General features: G+C 40.2%; 1 protein-coding gene across 1 annotated transcript; it reads right to left on the bottom strand.

The window, feature by feature from the left end:
- Positions 1-4,623: 4,623 nt before the first annotated feature.
- Positions 4,624-5,313, bottom strand: LOC137834276 (uncharacterized). The gene has a single exon (XM_068642338.1). It carries the CDS (start codon positions 5,311-5,313, stop codon positions 4,624-4,626), a length of 690 nt encoding a protein of 229 aa, XP_068498439.1.
- Between the last annotated feature and the right edge of the window lie 13,742 nt (positions 5,314-19,055).

The raw sequence follows: 19,055 nt of genomic DNA, 5'->3' as shown, positions 1-19,055 counted from the left end.
ACCGATGTCCGATCTTCTCCCTCTACCGGCGAGGTCTGTTATCGATCTCCAACATCGGGGCTTAGCATACCAATATCCAAAGACTAACCAATCCCCTGGTAGGTGCTTCTAGGGCCCACCTCACGTGCCCCTCTTCCATTCCATTACCAAGCATCGGTGTGCGATGTCTGAGGTCAGTCTCTGGGTAAATGACTGAGGACTAGTCGGGACACAAGCCCCCCCAGTCTCGAGCTGTAACTTGTTTTAGCGAAGAGACTGAGTGATCGCGTTGGGCGACCTAAGTGGCATTAGGTGGCGGGCGTGAACAGTACACCGAAGGGACGTTTCACCATCAACGTATGCGTGTCAAGATCAACAGTTGGGACTTGTTGGCACTCGAACTTCTTCGTGCAATGTTCAAACCCTTTAACTCTTACGCTTTCCCCACTGTTCCATTACTTCCACTTACACGAACCTTCCCTTAGCATTTCTGCGAAAACGCTCTCTTCTCTTTCTTCCAAACTCAAACTCTCGAACCTCAACATTCGAAAGATATGATTTTTATTCACCGATTACTTTGCCATTATGATTTCGCTACTTGTAACATGCTTATAACTGCCTGGGACTGTTTATGATTCTCGCATTTCTTCGCACATTCATTTCCACTGTTCATGTCTCGAGTCTCTACTTTTCTGGTTTCGTCAAATTACGCACCTCTTCCTCTAAAGTTTCTCTTTTTCTTCTCCTTTTTAGCTTTCTTATCTAAGATGAACATCAGGAAGCCCCTCCAACTCTTCCTTCGGATTCTAACTCTGTTACATCTTCATCCCCTGTTCCATCTACATCACCGATCCCTCCTCCTTCCGCCTCCTTTTATAAGTCCTTATATCGTTGGGCTCCGGCTGCTCTTCTAAACGAGACTTCCAGCTTTACTTCCCTTGAAAGTATAATCACCTATAGGAAGAAACAGACATGTCACAAATCGTGTGTCTTTGGGAAGGATCATGATAAGTACGTGAGGATGGAGACCTGCTGAAAGGGAGAGCCAGTGTGTGCTGACAAATCATCAGACCCCGAAGGCCCCTTCTGTTTCATTTATTCTACCATTTTCCGAAGGCTTGAGCTTCGACTCCCCTTCACCCCCTTTGAGCGTGCACTTCTGACGGAGGTGAATGTCGCCCCTGCCCTACTGCACTCCAACAGTTGGGCGTACTTCAGGGCCTTCGCGATCCTCTGCCACAGTCTTGGCCATACGCCATCGGTGGATGTGTTCCTCTTCTTCTTTGAAGCGAAGAGTCCTGGGAAGAAGTTGTGGGTCAGCTTCATTGTTGAACCAAGTGGTGTTCAAGCTTTGAAGAATCCAAACCCTTTGAAGGATGTTGAAGCCTTGGCTGTGCTTGCTGTTGCTGTGCTGGTTTAGTATAGTTCTGGGGTAGTTTGAGTGTTGTAATCCACCCCTTGATCGAATCTAAAACATAGACATTCTCAATCTTTGTGAAAGTAAAATGTTTTCAAACTAAGTTAAAACAACCGATCGTTTATACTTAGATGTTTTAAGAAAAGATTGGAAACTGTTTTTCAAATAGTTGAACTGTTAGAACCAAAACAACCGATTGATTCGAGGAAACAACCGATTGTTTGTTTTGGGACCATAACAAAAAAACTATTTTATCTTTGACTGAGCTTTAAATGATTTAACTGCTTACGCTCCAATCATTAAATGCTTTGACCAATCTTTTAATGCAATTTAAGAGTTTGTTAAGATTTGATAACAAACTACATCTTTGAATATATTCAGAAAAACAAATTTGAGAATTAATCTTTGACAAGTTTTTTGCTAAGAGTTTTTGAGTTTTTCAAAGAGCTGAGATTGCTGAAAGTTTGTGATTGATCAAAGTTTGTGGAATAGGATTCTGCTTGTATTGATTTCAAATTATCTTCTGTAACAAGTGTAATCCTTGTACTCTGCTGAACAAGTTTTGTTTCTGTGTTTGCTGAGATTGGTTGTGTGTTCTTGAGGGGATCAAGATCAACAATCTTAGTGTTGGTGTGTTGGCCAAGAAGAGTGTGTGTCTTGAGGTGTTCAAGGTCACTTTCTTGGTTGTGGTGTAAGTGATCAAGTTGTGATTGCTTAGTGGATTTCCTCAGGGTTTATGAGAAGATTGGATGTAGCTCAGAGTTTGGAGTGAACCAGTATAAACATATGTGTACATTTTCTGTATCCCTAACTCTTTAGAATTCAGTTTTGATATTTGTTTACTAGTATAAACAACCGATTGTTTCTGCGAAACAACCGATTGTTTTCCCAGTGCTGTGCTTTTGGCTTTGTGTTTTGAAAAACTGATTTCTTAATCAAGGTATTTTTGAAGTATTTTCATTCAAGGCTCAATAGATTGCGAAAACTTTCTTTAAACAATTCACCCCCTCTAGTTTAAAGCCATATATTTTAACACAACGATGTTGCTGGGAGGGTGCTACTAACGCTTTTCCAGCAATCCTACAAGGGGTTCAAGAAGAACTTCTTCAAGGTTCGGAGCAATCGGAGGGACCCCGCCCTGTTAGATGGGTTCCCTCTTTACTGGACGAAGAAGCCAAACCTTTAGAGGCCCAAGTGTCTCGAGGACCTTCTCCCTCAGGATCAGAAAGTATGCGAGCTCCTCTCTGGACTCCATACTCCCTTCAGCACCTTGGAGTTGCTCAAGCTTGAGTTTAGCCCCAAGTTTCTTAGGAAATATATTGGTACTTCTCTCATTCTTGTCTCACGCCTGCTTGTATTTTATTGGCTTTGTTAGTTGCTCATGTTGTCTTGCTGTTTTTCGTGTAAATATGGGTTTCAACAAGTACAAGAAGAAAAAACTGGCCGACCTACTCGCCAAGTGTAGGGTGGCCACTTCCGGGGTGGGCACTTCAACACCTGGGGTCCCTCCAACCTTAACTACTTCTGCCCCCCACCCAACCGAACCAGCCCCTGTTGATGACAGGCAGAAAGGGGTGGTTGCCGTCAATTCGGACGACGAGGATACTTGCACGAGCCTTGTCTTTAAAAGGCAGAGAGTGGAAGAAGTCGTGGTGCCTTCTCCTTCCGCGTCTGGTGGGACTCCAACCTTCAAGGATAACCCCCCAAGCGCCTCCTCCCCGTGCCAACTCGTTGTCCATGAAGGTGCTAGGGAGAACGCTCCCGAAGCTCAACAAGTGCCTTCCGCTCCCGAGCTTCCCACGCTGCTTCAACAAATCCTCAAGCGCTTCCAAGACAAGGAAGTGTTGGAGAGCTTGGGTGGAAATCTCTTCCAGGATCGTATTGTCCATGGTGAGGTCCTGCCAGGGTAACCCAGTGTGAGGTCCTGCTAGGGCAAGTTGAAGGGGAGCTGGCTGAGAAGGTTGAATCATTCAAAAAGACAGAGGAGGAACTCACCAATGATGTTGTTGATTCTCACGGTGAGGGGTTCCAAGATGCCATTGCTTAGTTTTCCTGCGTGAATCCTGAGGTGGATCTTACCCATTTCGGTGAGTCTAAGTGCGTTGTTGATGGGTAACTTGTGCTGAAAGAGTAACCATTCTGTAACTTTGTCTTTTTTTAAGAACAATTTGCCCTATGTACATATATCTTTATGAATATTTATCTTTCCTTTAACTGTTTGTCTTAGCCGTTTTGGTCTGCATTTTTCTGCCTTTACTTGCGTTGATTTCAACTAACAGCGCCTTCGACCTAGGTTCACCTTTTAGGTAGCACGTTTTGACCTCGTATGTTTTATCTTGTGCGCGTGAATCCCTTAACTAGCCCAACCTTGGTTCGAGGGTAAAACCCCTCTCGCTGTTTTTTGATCTTCTTCTTGCGAAGTAAGGCGACTTTGTTGATCTCGTCCCTACCCTCCTTAGACCGATGGGAATATCATGCTGGTAATACTGGTGAACCACATCGTTCTCGACCTTGGCTAGGGAAAAAGTGTACCCTCCCGATTTCGACCCTGCATTACAAAGGTAAGGGTGAATTTTAACCGACGAGCCATGTTGCTTGATCCTGGAGTTCATACGCAAGAGGGGGCTTCCTGAGGAATCGTACCGCCTCTGTCCTGGTGTTTCTAACTCAAGTGAACGACTATTACCAACCTCATCCTTGTCGTGTAAAGTCAAGGGACAGGCCTGAATAACTGACCGCGACCTTGCTGTAAAAAGTCAAGGGGCAAGCCTTTAACGTTTGAACCATTCTTGTTCCCAACCTTAGCAAACTTGCGCAAGAGGGAGGTTCATCGTCGAACCATATTATTCTCGACCTAGGCGCATTACTTCAAGGGAGAAGTTCATTTATCAGGAGAACCATACTATTCTTCACCTTGGTGAACTTACACGATAGAGGCTTATTGGGAAAACCAAACTACCTCTACTCCCCGTGTATCACTTCAAGGGAGAGGTTCATTTAACTAGAGAACCATACTATTCTTCGCCTTGGTGAACTTACACAAAAGGGGCTTATTGGGAAAACCAAACTACCTTTACTCCCCGTGTGTCACTTCAAGGGAGAGGTTCATTAATTGCAATGCACATTTCGTAACTGAATAACTGGAATTTTATTCGGGTGACCTCGTTAAAAAACCCTTATGAGGGAAAAAGAGTGTCCCCTTTAAACGTGTACAATGCAAAATGTTTTCAACTAAAATAAAACTTTAGATTGGTCGCGTTCCAAGTACGAGGGATCGCGCCACCTTCTAACGTTTCAAGCCTGTATGCTCCATTCCCAAGGGCCTCCGTTACTCTGAAAGGACCGGTCCACTTGGAAGATAGCTTGTTTTCTAACTGGTGGGCCTTCCGCATCACCAGGTCGGCGACCTGGAACTGTCGAGGTCTCAGCTTGGAGTTGTACTTGTACCCCACCCTCTTTTTCAAGGATTCAGCCTTAATCCTTGCTTCCTCCCTTACTTCATCTAGTAGGTCCAGGTTCACCTTTCTCTCTTCGTTGGACTCCTCAACCACAAAGTTCTGAAAGCGTGGTGAGTTCTCCTGGATTTCTACCGGAATCATAGTATCCGAACCATATACCAAGCTGAAAGGTGTTTCCCTGGTTGTGGACTGGGGAGTAGTGTGGTAGGCCCACACGATTCTAGGAACCTCTTTTGCCCAAGTCCCCTTGGCTTTGTCTAGCCTTCTCTTCAGTTCTCTGGCAGGACTCGGTTGGCCGACTCGACCTGTTCGTTCGTTTGGGGGTGTTCTACTGACGCGAACACCTGTTTCATTCCCAGCTCTGCACATAGCTTGCCCAATTGTTGGCTTGCAAACTGGGTACCATTGTCGGATACCAACCTCTTCGGGATCCCAAAGCGGCACACTATGTTCTTCCATACGAAGTGCTGGACCTTATGGGCTGTGATTTGTGCCACGGGCTCAGTCTCGATCCACTTTGTGAAATATTCTATGGCAACCACGAGTACTTCATTTGTCGTACCGCCAAAGGGAAAGGCCCCAGAATATCAATCCCCCAGGTATGAAATGGCCATGGGCTGTAGATCGATCTCAACTCCTCTAGGGGCGCCTTGTGCCAATCAACATGTTGTTGGCACTACTTGCACCGCTGGGCGTATCTCGTGCAATCCTTCCTCATGGTTTGCCAGTAATACCCTGCACGAATGGCCTTTGATGAGAGAGATCAGCCACCGATGTGGCTACCGCATATCACTTCATGTAGTTCTGCCATGATGCGCATGCATTGTTCACCGTCTACACATGCCAGGATAGGATGGGTGAATCCATGCTTGAACAACTTTCCATCGATCAGGGTGTACTTACTCAAATTTTTATTGATTTTTCGAGCTTCTGCAGGTTCTAGCGGAAGTACTTCACCAGCCAAGTAGCGTTGGTAAGCCGTTGTTCCCGCCAGTTGACCTAAGGTGCCTTATGCGTCTACGACAGTTGTGCGTCTGAATATCCCTCCTCCTCAACAACGCTTTCCTCCTTGTGAATCACCTGAAAAATAAGAGACAACGGGCACCCTCGCGGTCGTTTGCACTCCGACGCTCAAGTCAAACACCAAAAACTCTAACTTCTAAGAGCTTTGTGTGTGTATTCTCTCTGTGTGTTGCATTAGAAATACGTACCTTGTTATGCTAGTGGTTTCCCCTTATATACATTTCAGTGTCTCTGCCCCTCTTGCTAACTGTGACTTAAGCATACTATAGGTGCGTCTTAGTGACACTATCACCCATTCCTAGGGCCATCTAGTGCGCGTGACTACCCTGCCGAAGCGCAACTGGCGCGGGATGACCACTTGGATGCCAACTCATGCACCCAATATCTGGGTCATCGACCTTGAGAGTTCCCTGTCTTATTCATGTGCCATGCATGCAGATCACCCCTAGGATATGACCCTTACGAGTCGTCTCTTTCCCTGTGGCTCTTTGATGGTGGTGCGTACTACCGCGTTCCCTACACCCCATGAACGGACCCCTCGTGATCTAGGCTTCCCCTTATAGGTAATTGGAGTGTGGCCTGAAAACCACCTTTTTCGATCTATCTTTACTGTTGGGTTGTCGAGTCCCGAGGCCTCCACGCCCTGCCTCGATGCCTCCCCCTCCTCGGTTTCCCTAATCCATGAGCCTAGCGAGACTCTGTCCTGTCTTGCCAACCTCCCAGTGGACCCAATCTTCAGGGCCCCACCATGACATTGGTCAACGCCCGAGTCCGAGGACTGGTCGGTACACAAGCCCCCCAGTCTCGAGCTGTTAACTTGTTCAACAAAGAGACTATGGCCTCGCCCTGCCGACCTACGTGGCTTCATGTGACAGGACGTGTACAGTGCACTGAAGTGATGTTTTCCTGTTCCTTTCTTAATCAGCGCACACGTGTCTTAACCAAGCGATTGGGACCTAACGTCGTTTGTGCTTTCCAAGTTTACGTTAGAATGTTTCAAAAACGCGCGCTTCATGCACTGTTTCATCACTCAAAACTTCCCTTGCACTCTTCATCTTCTTCTTCGAGCGCTCTTTTTTCCTTTGTCGCAAAAATCACAACTTTCTCTCGACAACAATCAAAGGTATGATTTTTCTCCATTGATTGCTCTTTATTTCTGATTTTGCGCATTGATAACTGCATGGGACTGTTTAAACTTCCACATTTTAAGTTTTCTTCTGCATCTTCTTCGTTCCTCTGTTTTCTGGGTTTTCCTGCGTGGGTAGGGTTTTTCTAGGCTTTTTTAGTTTCACACTTTAGCCCCCCTTTCTGAACCTTTGCTTTCTTCTTTTCCTTGCTTTTTCTAGCTTCCTTCATCATGGCACGAACAAAAGTCACCGCTAACCCTCCTCCTCCTAGAGTCAACTACAAGCCCTTATACCCTTGGGCCTCCGACGAGCTCCTTGCTGAAACCGCCACCCTCACCTCTATTGCAGACTAGAGGGCGCATCTAGATAGCGAACCTGAGTTCAGGGGTAGGGTGTTCGGGAGAGAGTGCGAACCCGTGTGCGTGGACAGTCGCGCCAACGAAGGTGAACCCTTCTTCTTCTTCTACCAGACTGTCTTCAAGCGCATTGGGCAGCGCCTTCCCTTCAACAGCTTCAAAAGGGAGTTGCTAACAGAAATAAATGTTACCCCTGCCTAGCTGTATCCCAAAAACTGGGCCTTCACCATACTTTGCAATCACTTTGGCCACACCTCATCCGTCGACGTCTTCCTTCATTTCTTCGAAGCCAAGAAACCCAGGAAGAACTTAAGGATAAGCTTTAGCGATGTGGTAGGAAGACTCTTCCTTACCCTGTTTCAATCGTCATACAAAGGCTTAAAGGGAAAGTTCTTTAGGGTGTGCAGCTCTGAACACGACCACACCTCGTTGGACGGATTCCCCTTGTACTGGTGGGGGAGTTAAAACTCAAGAAAGCTAAAACCCTTGATGAGCTTTCTTCTGCCGATCGCGGGGTATGCCAAGTGTTGGCCATCCTGGGGTGGTTTTCAACACCGTTGAGCTTATAAAGTGCGAGTACGATCCATCCAGACTCCCTAGCTACATTGGTATAAAGCCCTGCCTCTAACCCTTTCTTCTGTCTATACCGCTTTGCTTATATGTTGCCTCATACCTTACATATGTGTTGATTTTCTGTCCTTCCTTGCATTCGCTAAGTTCTTATCTCTCCTTCTTTTGATGCAGGGATGGTGTTAAACGCAGAGAAACAGGCAACACTAGCTGAGGTTCTAGCCCTTTGTGACGACGTCGCTGCTGGTGCGGGCGCCTCAGCACCCGCTGCTCAACCTACCACCCAAACCATTCCTGCCCCTGCTTCCTCAGCTCCCATTTCCGCAATTCTTTTGGCAACTGTCGGAGCCTCTCCAAGTCCAACCCCCTTTGAGAAGGGCAAGGGGTGGTAAACATCGCTTCTGATGATGAGGAGGACACCTTGGATGACCTTGTCTTAAAGAGGCGCAGGGCGGCTGTGGCGGCTCCCTCGCATTCCAAATCATCCAGCCGTCCTGCCTCGTTCAGGGAGCACCCTCCAAGCGCCTCATCCCTCCAAAGCCTTTTCATGCTCGAAGGTGGGGGTGAAATCGCCCCTGAGCCTCCCTGTGCTCCTGCCCCTGAGCTTCCCCTGATCCTTCAACAAATTCTTAAAGGTTACCAAAAAGGGGTCATGGGAAGCTCCACCAACAAGGCTATGCGGGAGAATTTGGCTCTCAGCCTTAGTGAATTCTTTGCCCAGGCTGACACCTTCTCCCATGGTACGGGTGGGGCACGTTCGTCCGCTGCGCGCTCCCCTACTTGCTGCAAACCCCTACGTAGTTCTTTGCGCTTTGCGCAGTTCCGTGTTGTTCGCTCGTGACGCGGCAATTTCAACCCTAGACGCCACTACTTCTGCTTGGAGGGCACGCATTGTCTCCAAGATTTGCTGTGTGGTTGCGTTGTCCCCTCCGGGGGGCACAACTCTTGTGAGTCCAGCAGTTCCTTGCCTCGTACTCCTCATATTGTTGGCAACGACTCCTAACGTCATTACGAGTGGGACCTTTCTTTAACGTGCCCCACGGTGGGCGCCAAATGTTCCTGCCAGTTGACTCCCTTCGCTGGTTGACTCCAACAACAGCTTTAGCCCTTCAATCTTGCCTGAGAATCGTACCTTCTTGATCAAGAAACCTCTCACCTGTAAAGACAAAAGGGCGCCCTAGCAGCCGTTTGCACTCTGACGCTCAAGTCAGTATTAGGGCAAAGAAACACCAAGTTTCTTAGAAACTGTGTACCTTGCTAGGGTTCTCGACACCCTTTATATAGGCTGAAACTAGGGTTTACCTTTGTACTATTACCCTTATCTAGGGTTCCTTGGAAAATGTCTTTGTGCTGCTATTTAGGTAATCTTAGCGTATCTGGCACATAGAACCTTCCTTAACTGGAGTGCAACGAATAACAGAGTAGCCGCTTGGGTACCAACTTGTGCACCTATTCTCTAGCGCCATCTGCTTTGTGGGTGCCCTAAGCATTCACATGCCATGCATGCAGCTTCCCTAGAAACCCTAACCCTAATGGGCTTTAATGCCTCCCAGGATTATTCATACGTGCTTTGCCTTCATGTGTTATACACGCCACGCGCATGGATCCCTTGTGACTTAGGCTTCCCACACATCTCATGTCTTAGCTGTTAACTCAACATAACTGTAGGGCCCACTGTACGTGGCCCTCTATAACATTCAGACCACCGATGTTCAATCTTCTCCCTCTACTGGCGAGGTCCGATATCAATCTCCAACATCGGGGCTTAGCATACCAATATCCAAAGACTAACCAATCCCCTGGTAGGTGCGTTTGGGGCCCACCTCACGTGGCTCCCTTCCATTACCAAGCATCGGTGCGGGATGTCTGAGGTCAGTCTCTGGGTAACTGACCGAGGATTGGTCGGGACACAATCCCCCTAGTCTCGAGTTGTAACTTGTTTTAGCGAAGAGACTAAGTGATCGCGTTGGGCTGAATTAACAGACCACATCTGTTTTGTGGTTTGAATTATCAATTTTGGAAAGTTAGAATGAAAATCTTTGTTGAGTCTCTTGATAAAGGAATTTGGGATGCAATTGAAAATGGCCCTTTTATTCCTAAATTTGAAAAGGATGGATCTTCTTTTGAGAAACCTTGGTCTCAATGGATTGATGCTGAAAATAAAAAGGCCAAGTTTGATTGCATTGCCAAGAATATCATAACCTCTGCTTTGAATTCAGATGAATTTTTCATGATCTCACAATGTGCATCGGCTAAGGAAATGTGGGATACTCTAGAAGTCACCCATGAAGAAACAAATGATGTGAAGAGATCTAGGAAACATACTTTAATACAAGAGTATGAGATGTTTAGAATGCTCAAGGGAGAATCAATTGTTGAAGTACAAAAGAGATTCACTCACATCATCAACCATCTAATGAGTCTTGGAAAAACCTTTGATAAAGAGGAGCTAAACATCAAGATTCTCAAGTGTCTTGATAGATCTTGGCAACCTAAGGTAATGACAATCTCTGAATCAAAGGACTTGACATCCTTGACTATGACTTCCTTGTTTGGTAAGCTTAGAGAACATGAGTTGGAGATGAATAGACTCAATGTTCAAGAAAGTGAGGATAAGCATGTAAGGAACATTGCTTTAAAAGCTTCCAAGCACAAGAATAAGCAAGATTCAAGTGATGAAAGTGAGGAAGAAAATCTAAGCTTGTTTTCCAAAAAGTTTAGCAAATCCTTGAAGAGAAATCGCAACAAAGAAGCTAACAAAGAAAGGTATGGAAACAAGAAAACTAGTGATTTCAATTCTAACAATTATACTTGCCTTGGTTGTGGTGAACAAGGGCATATAAAAGCTAATTGCCCAAATAAAGAAAGCAATGAAAAGAAGTCAAGCAATAAGGAAAAGAGAGGGAAATCAAAAAGAGCATATATTGCTTGGGATGAAAACAAAGTCTCCTCATCAACCTCTTCATCAAGTGAAGATGAAAAAGCCAATCTTTGTTTAATGGCAGATGGAAATGATCATTCAAGCAGCTTAAGCAGTGTAAGTTCTTGTGCTTCCTTAAGTGCTGAAAATTATAGCCAACTACTTCAAGCTTTTAAAGAAACTCATGAAGAAGCTAACTGATTGGCTCTCTCAAACAACCGATTGAAAGGGTTGAATAACTGGCTTGAAAATAGAGTCAAGACACTTGAAGAAGAATTGGAAAAGTCAAAAAATGATTTTGAAAATCTTGAAATGCATTGCAAAAACTCTTCTCATTTGTGTAGCTCTAAAGTTTGTGAAAATTGTAAAACTCTTGAGAGTAAGATCCACTACCTTGTAAGAACTGTGGATAAACTCTCAAAGGGTAAATCCAATTTTGAAACTGTCTTGGCATCCCAACAATGTGTTTTTGGAAAATCTGGTTTGGGGTTTTATCCTCAAAACAAAAAGAATGGGATTTCAAAGCCTTTTTCAAAAGTGCCAGAAAAACAACCGATTGAAAGATTGGAACAACCGGTTGTTACATGCTTTTATTGCATGAAGAGAGGCCACTCAGTTAGATTATGTAAAATTAGGAAATATTTTGTTCCTAAAGGTATTTTGAAATGGATTCCCAAAGGCTATGAGGTTTTCAATGATAAAGAAAAATTAAAAGGACCCACTTTTTTAAGGGGGCCAAATCTTGTTGCTTGAATTCATTATGATGCAAGGATACTAGAGAAACATGAAGTCCTAACTCATGTGATCAAGTCCTTGTAAGAAAAGAAGTATGACTGGAACTGAATTAAGGGTATGTATCAGTCCTAGATATCTTGAAAGGCAAAAGAAGCATTCTTGATCACAAACAATGACTCATTGAAGGAACTTCATAACAAAAGGATAAGACGTTCCCTATCTCTGCTTTTCAATTATAATTTCATATCAAATTCTTCATCTACATAAGAGAAATTGCATCTATTTTAAACTCTTCTCAGTTTCTATTTAAAATACAAACTTTTTTATTGCTGCAGAAAAACAACTGATTTTTGATTGGTTGAAAAGCCAAAAGCTGGACAATGTGAGGAGGCTTCTCAAAGAACAGCTGTTGAAGAGGTTCTTGGAGATGAAAGGGGACATACATCCGGATCTAATTCGGGTTTTCTACACAAATTTGAAGTTTGAAGGAAACAATCTTGTTTCTCATGTTAAGGGTGTAGATATGGAGATTACCCATGATAAAACTTGATGACATTTTACGGCAAGTGCACCGCGTTTGTCAGAAGTAATAATTGTCCCTAAGGACGGATATCAATCCCACAAGGAACAGTGAATTATCGAGTACAATATTCGCTAGATATAACAACAGAACAATAAAATGAGTTTGAAGTGATTGTGTTGACACTGATCAATAAGAAAACAAACAGAGAATTAGTTGCTTCAATTGGAAAAATAGGGATTAGGTTTCATCTCTGTCACTCTCATGTATTTTGAATAGCATGTCAATGTTATGTTCTTTGATTGAAATTGATGCTCGTAGAAAATTCATTTATAACGATCTCTCGCATATAAAATTCTTAAGAATGTTTCCTAAATACCGATCTATCGTATACTTATAAAAACAACTTAGAAATCACAATCAGACGTTAATGGCAATTAACATTTCAAGTCTATCTTTAGCACTTAAATATGCTAAGTATTGATGTTTAGGTCCGAACCCTAAAAAATACCTCTCAGTCAGATTTAAGATTCTCAATTTGTCACAGAAAGTTAAAAGTAAAACAAGAATACCAATAATCAATCAAGAACTGAATATTAATATATAAAATATCACCTTAATACATAAGAGTTTGAGCCGATTACTCCCAATCCCAAATGGTAGAATTAGCCACGCATACTTCTAGTACCTTCCATTCTCCCAATTGGCTACAATTCACTCTATGGTGTTTTCCTCTCAATCTCGCACACTAGGGTTGAACCTCTAACCCCCTATTTATCCTAATTTTCTAGGGTTAGGTTCCTTCTTGTGTCGTGCTAATGGGCTAAGTGATAAACATAAAAAAGACTCAATCTTTCTTTGCATCTTTTTCCATTCTGGGACCTTCTATCTTTTTCTTTTTACCTCAAATTATTCTCCTTTACTCCAAATCTTCAATCCTTCCTAGAAATCTGCAATTAACACCAAATTTGGGAATAAAATGCTCTTATTCAAATAAAACTCATAAAAAATATACAAAGGTATAAATTCATAAATTAGGGATTATTTTACATGTAAATTAGCAAGAAATCTTCATAATTGTCTATATTTTAATATGAAATATTACTAAAATTAGGCACTTATCAATGGGCTGCTGTAACTGGTTTGAAATATGTTGGGCTGAGAATCAATAAAGGAAACATCGGTGTAGTGGAAAACTTCAACAAAGTTCAGTATTATAGAAGTTGTTTCAAGAATCCTCAAACTCAAATAAGGACTTGTTTTGTTGGAGGTTTGAAGTTAAATGAAAGGTTGTTAACTCTCATTGTTACATGGATTTTAACACCTAGAGGAACCAACCTTTCTGTTTTAACTGAAGAAGATCTTGTTTATATCTATTGCATCATGAACAAAGTCAAGATCAATTGGATTCATATCATCAAGGATCACATGCAAAAATCTATGAGGTTAAGTGATTACCATTATCCTTATGTTGTCTTGATTTATAAGTTTTTACTCTATTTTGAAGTGAATCTTGAGGATGAAACATCTGAGTTGGTGAAATCAACACTTGAAGATGGGTTTTACCAAGATCAATGGAAAATGGGTAAGCAAGGATGGTGAACATGGTGGTTCCTCAAGTGCTGCACAAGCTGAAAAAGATGAAGAAGACCAATATGGTGTTGATATGAATGTTCAAGATGCAGAACAACCTGCAACTGAGTTTGGTGCTGGAACAAGTGTTGGACATCAAGGAGATGAGACTCCTTCAATGACTTCCTTTGAAAGCTACATGGTGAATAGGCTAGATGGCTTTGCGGAAAATCAAAGAAATCTTCATGATCTTTGTGTCTCAAACTTTCAGAACGTTGATAACAGATTCCAAAGCATAGATACAAGGTTTCAAACGCTTGATGAACAAATTGAAGTTGTTCAGAATCAAATCTTTGAGTTGTAGTATGGAAAGGAAGACTGAAGAAAAACAACCAGTTGATCTGTCGAAACAATCGATTGTTATGTTTATCTATCAAGGCTTTATTGTTTTCTATCTTTGTATTTCCTTATTCTGAACTATTCTGTTTTATCTCTTCCTAAAGTCTATTTGTGAAGACAAATAGGGGGAGAATGTTTGGTTCTATGATGACAAACTCTGATATGTTTGAATGTTGTTTAAATTCTGCTACTACTGTTGTTGTTTTTAACTTTTTAACTTGTTTTTGGCTGGTTTATGCAGAAAACTAGTCAATATGATATTCTAACCTGTTGTTAAAGATGCTCTGGTTTGCATAAGTTTTGCTTTGCAGGTGTTGTTTCAGATTCAAACAAAGACCAACACAAGCAACCAGGGATTTGTCTTCATCAAATAGGGGAGATTGTTGATCAAGAGTGATCAAGTGCTTTGAAGAATTCAAATTATGCTTTGAAGAATCTAAATCCTTTGTGTTTGAAGCAAGGTTGTGTTGCTGCTGTGTTTTGGGAGGGATCTGGGTAGTTTTATTTGTAATCCACTCCTTTGTTGAATCTAAAGCTAATGTGTTTTAAATCATTTTCAAATAAAGTGTTTTTTCAACTAAGTGAAAAATAACCTGTTGTTTTGTCGAATCAATCGGTTGTTTTACTCTTACGTGTTTTTGAAAAGGTTGAAAACTGTTTGAGTTTGGTTGACTCAACTGCCAAACCAAACAATCGGTTGTTTTGTGGTTTCAACCGTTTGTTTCTTTGAAAATCCTAACAGTATTCTATTTTGGTGGTTGAATGTGCTTTAAATGATTTTCAACTGAATACGCTCCTTCATTAAATGTTTTGACCAATCTTTGGAAAATATAAATAGTTTGTTTATGTTTTCAAACATGTAAGAGAAACAGATTTGAGTTTTTCAGTTGTGAAAGAGTTGATTCAAGATTTGAACATTCACATCAAAGCTTTGGGTTTTCTAAGAGAGTGGAATAGGATTGCATTTGTATTGATTTCAGATTGTTCTGTAAACAAGTGTAATCTCTTCTCAACCTTCTGTATTTTTGGTGTTGTGTTGCCAAGGAGTGTTGTGTGCTCTTGAGGGGATCAAGATCAATACTCTTGGTGTGTGATTTGCCAAAGTGAGTGTGTTTCTTGAAGGGTTCAAGGTCACTACTTTGGTGGATTATGTGTTGTAATCGGGTTTGATTACTTAGTGGATTACCCAGTGGTTTTCTGGGAACTGGATATAGCCCTTGGTTTAAGAGTGAATCAGTATAAACTGTTGATGTATCTTTCTCTTACCCTTAAACTCATTTACATTTTGTTTTTAGCTTTGTTGGTCTAAACAACCAATTGTTTCGCAGAAACAACTGATTGTTTTTCTGTTGTTTTATTGATCTTGTTCTTGGTTAACATGATTTTTGTTTTGGATTCATACAAAGAATTTTGTTAAACTTTAAAAAGATTTCAAAAACCTCTCTTTAACAATTCACCCCCCTCTTGTTTAAGGTCATATATTCTAATAAAAAGTTCATAGGTAATAAGATTCGTGGGTAATAGTTGGTAGGTAATGCTGAATTTACCTACGGATTCAGATCTGTAGGTAATATCCGTAGGTAATATCCGTAGGTAATGTTGTTGTAGGTAATATCCCCAGGTAATGCTGAATTTACCTACGGATTAAAATTCGTGGGTAAAAATCTGTAGATAATACTGTTTTTTTTTATTGTGAAAAGTTTCAATTTTTAATTCTCTATAGCAGTTGTTTTAATAGTCTAATCTCCTGGAAAACTGGTTTTTGTGAACGCATGATTGAGAGTCTTTCTCATCTTAAACTTTGGTTTCTTAGTTAGTTCGCATTGTTCTAATTAATTTCTTGGGCTCATGAGTCAAGAGAGAGGAGATAAGCATTCCCATGGAACAAAGTGGGTACTGATTAAACCAGTAGACGCATGTTTTACTAGTGAGATTCAGTTGAATCAGATTGACACATGTTCAATCTGGTTTAGCTCTGTGGGAGGATTGAGAAATGATTAATCTTTAGAGAACCTGTAAAGAATTCAATGGTGGAAGAACTTGAGGATCAACCATTATTTTAGTTGCTGTTTAATATTTTTTATATTTTCTGCACAACTATCTCAGCCCTTTTTTATTATTATTGTTATTGCTAACTCTTATTGTTTGTAGATAGATTCTAAACACCGATTTACTGATTTTACTATTGGATTCGTTGGGAGACGACTTTGGGTCATCTGACCACAATTATACTATCATCTCACTAGTGTTAGACAACTCTACGTAGAATCATATTAATTTGACAACTATCAAATTTAGCGTCGTTGCTGGGATTCCAATTTTGATTTTGGCTATCAAGTTTTATTTTCCTGGTTTTATTTTCCTAATTTAATTTTCTGCATATTTAACTTAATGTTTTCTTCTTATTAGTTTTTATTTATTTATTATAGTCTAAAAAATTAAAATTAAAATAAATAAAAAATATAATATTCAAGATATTATTTTATCATATTGATTTTATTTCGTTATATTATCGTTATCTTATTTTGATTTTTCTTTATTTCAATTTTTTATATTTTTTTATTTGAATTTGTTTTTAATTTATTTCCTTATATATTTTCTTTTAATCATATTTTGATTTGTTTTATTTTATTTCCTTATTCCTTATATATTTATCTTATTTTGATTTGTGATATTTTATTTTCTATTTTTATATATTAGATGTTTATCTTATTTTAATTTATTGTATTTTATTCTCTTTATATTTTTTATCTTAATCTTATTTTGATTTATTTATTTTATTTCTTTATATTTTGTATCTTAATCTTATTTTGATTTCCTTTATTTTATATCTTTTCTGTTTATAATTATTATTTTTTTTGCGATATTTTTTTATTTATGTTTTTGTTTTTATTTTTCTTGTTGCTGTTTTTTTTTATTTTCTATATTTTTTTATTTGTTTTTTTTTCTTTCCATTTTTTAAGCATTATGTGTCACATTTGCATTAGTTTTTTTTTATATAGGATTTTGCATTTAGGTAGACACATCAATTGCTACTCTTTGATTTTTTTTAAAAAAAATTGAAAGCAATTCAAGGAAAACTCTGACTATGAAAAACTTGGTTTTTAAGTTTGTCCACTTGTGACTCGCCTCTATTTTTTGGGAGTTTACTTGGTTTGCTTTCCAATTAAAAAAAAAAGTTTGCCCTGAGGGGTCTAATAAGTGTTGGTGTCCATTACATATCTTCCCTATTTTCAATTCCAAAATGGAACGAAGCTTAGCTGGAGAAATTTACATTTATGATATTTATTACGAACCATATTTGTAGCAACCTTCACAATTTTATGAGCAACTTCTACTACAATGTGGGTCATATTTTCAGCAGCCTCAACATAATAATCCATATTGTTAGCAGTCTTATCAGCAACCTCAACAACAACCATATTATCAACAATACTATTTTGATGAAAGTCAAACACCTTTTCAACCATTTTTTGCAAACTGATAATATTCCTCATAATCTTGAAGAGCCATCTTTAGAGGAGCTTATGAGACAATTAATGGTAAATACAATGAAATCTCAACAAAGCATAGATGTTACTCTATCAAAATTAGAAGAGAAAGTTTGTCAATTGGCTAGACAAGTTTAAGATATTGCTAAGAATTTTGATGATACATGTGCAACATGTGTTGAGATGAACAAATGCATATCGTCTGATGATATGATTTGCATTGCATACGTTGGTATTACTACACCAACATCGTCTAATGAGTCAGAGTGCATAGACGTAACCATACCAATTGTTTTTTTTGCTGACCCAGTTGATTTACTGGTTGTTAATTAAGATCTCTAGACCATTATCAACTGATGTCCAACCTCCACTGATGGAGGAAAACTCATTGCTTAATCAAGAGGCATTAGACACTATGAGACATGCTGATAAAAATAATTTCGTACATCATATAAACATTGAGGATGAAATTGTGCTTGAGTTTCTAGGAGATTTTAACTTTTCCAATCAAATTGAATGTACAATGGTTGAGAAAGATAAGTTCTTAGAATGCTTTAACCCTTGTGATGCAAGTTTTGATACAGAAGTTGTTGATGTTGTTATATTTTATGAATATATTGAAAAAGATTGCGCACTAGCAGATGACTCTGACATGGTTTTGGACGTAATACAAGAAGAGGAAGAGCAGATGTGACCCATCTTTCAAGTAGATTCTGCTAGTGGAGAAGAAGATGATATTATTCTTCAATCCTTGAAGCTTCAAAGAATACAACCTCCACTATTTAAGGTGAAGCCCATATCACTCCTTTCATCATTTCCACTGGCTACACCTTCTATCATAGTTGGAACATTTGAAAGGACCCTCTACCAGCCACCACCACCTCCTAACTTACATTTCATTCCATCTCCCACCTTAACTAGATTTTCTACCCTAACTAGACTGTATAGCCTTAGACCACCACCCTTAGACAATCCTCAAACAACTAACCATATCAGATTCTCTATATTGAATAAATTTATTTCTTCCATCTATACTCTAGACAGTACCATAATCCATCCATGGAAGAAACTGTACCATTTCACACGCCCTCCAAATCCACCCCATTTTCATCTATTATTTCAAGGCTTCTTCATCATAGCAGGTTTGTTTCATAGTTTACCAAAGTACTACATGCCTTGGCCAGACCTTTCAGCAATCATCATCTATGTGCTACACTATATAAAGGCCTTTGGCTTATATTGTAGAGGAGATGGTTGAGGAGATTTGTTGCAGCTGCCACTTCCCTCAAGCTAACGAGGGAGTACTTCTTTTCTCACTTTTATCATACACATTTATTTGTTGATTTTACATTAAGGACTGTATGATTTAAGTGTGGGGGGAGAATTATAATTTAGGATTTGTTTTTCTCTTTTGTGTTTTTTTTGTTTGATTTTTTTTACTTTTATTTTGCTTCTGTTAAAATAAATAAGCTTTTTAGGATTTTCTAA

This window comes from Phaseolus vulgaris, chromosome 5 (genome assembly GCF_000499845.2).
Source record: "Phaseolus vulgaris cultivar G19833 chromosome 5, P. vulgaris v2.0, whole genome shotgun sequence".
Lineage (NCBI taxonomy): Eukaryota > Viridiplantae > Streptophyta > Magnoliopsida > Fabales > Fabaceae > Phaseolus > Phaseolus vulgaris.
This window is presented reverse-complemented; position numbering and strand designations above follow the sequence as displayed.

Excerpts from the sequence above, each read along its gene's own strand:
- LOC137834276 (XM_068642338.1), bottom strand. The coding sequence starts at position 5,313 with ATGGAAGAACATAGTGTGCCGCTTTGGGATCCCGAAGAGGTTGGTATC.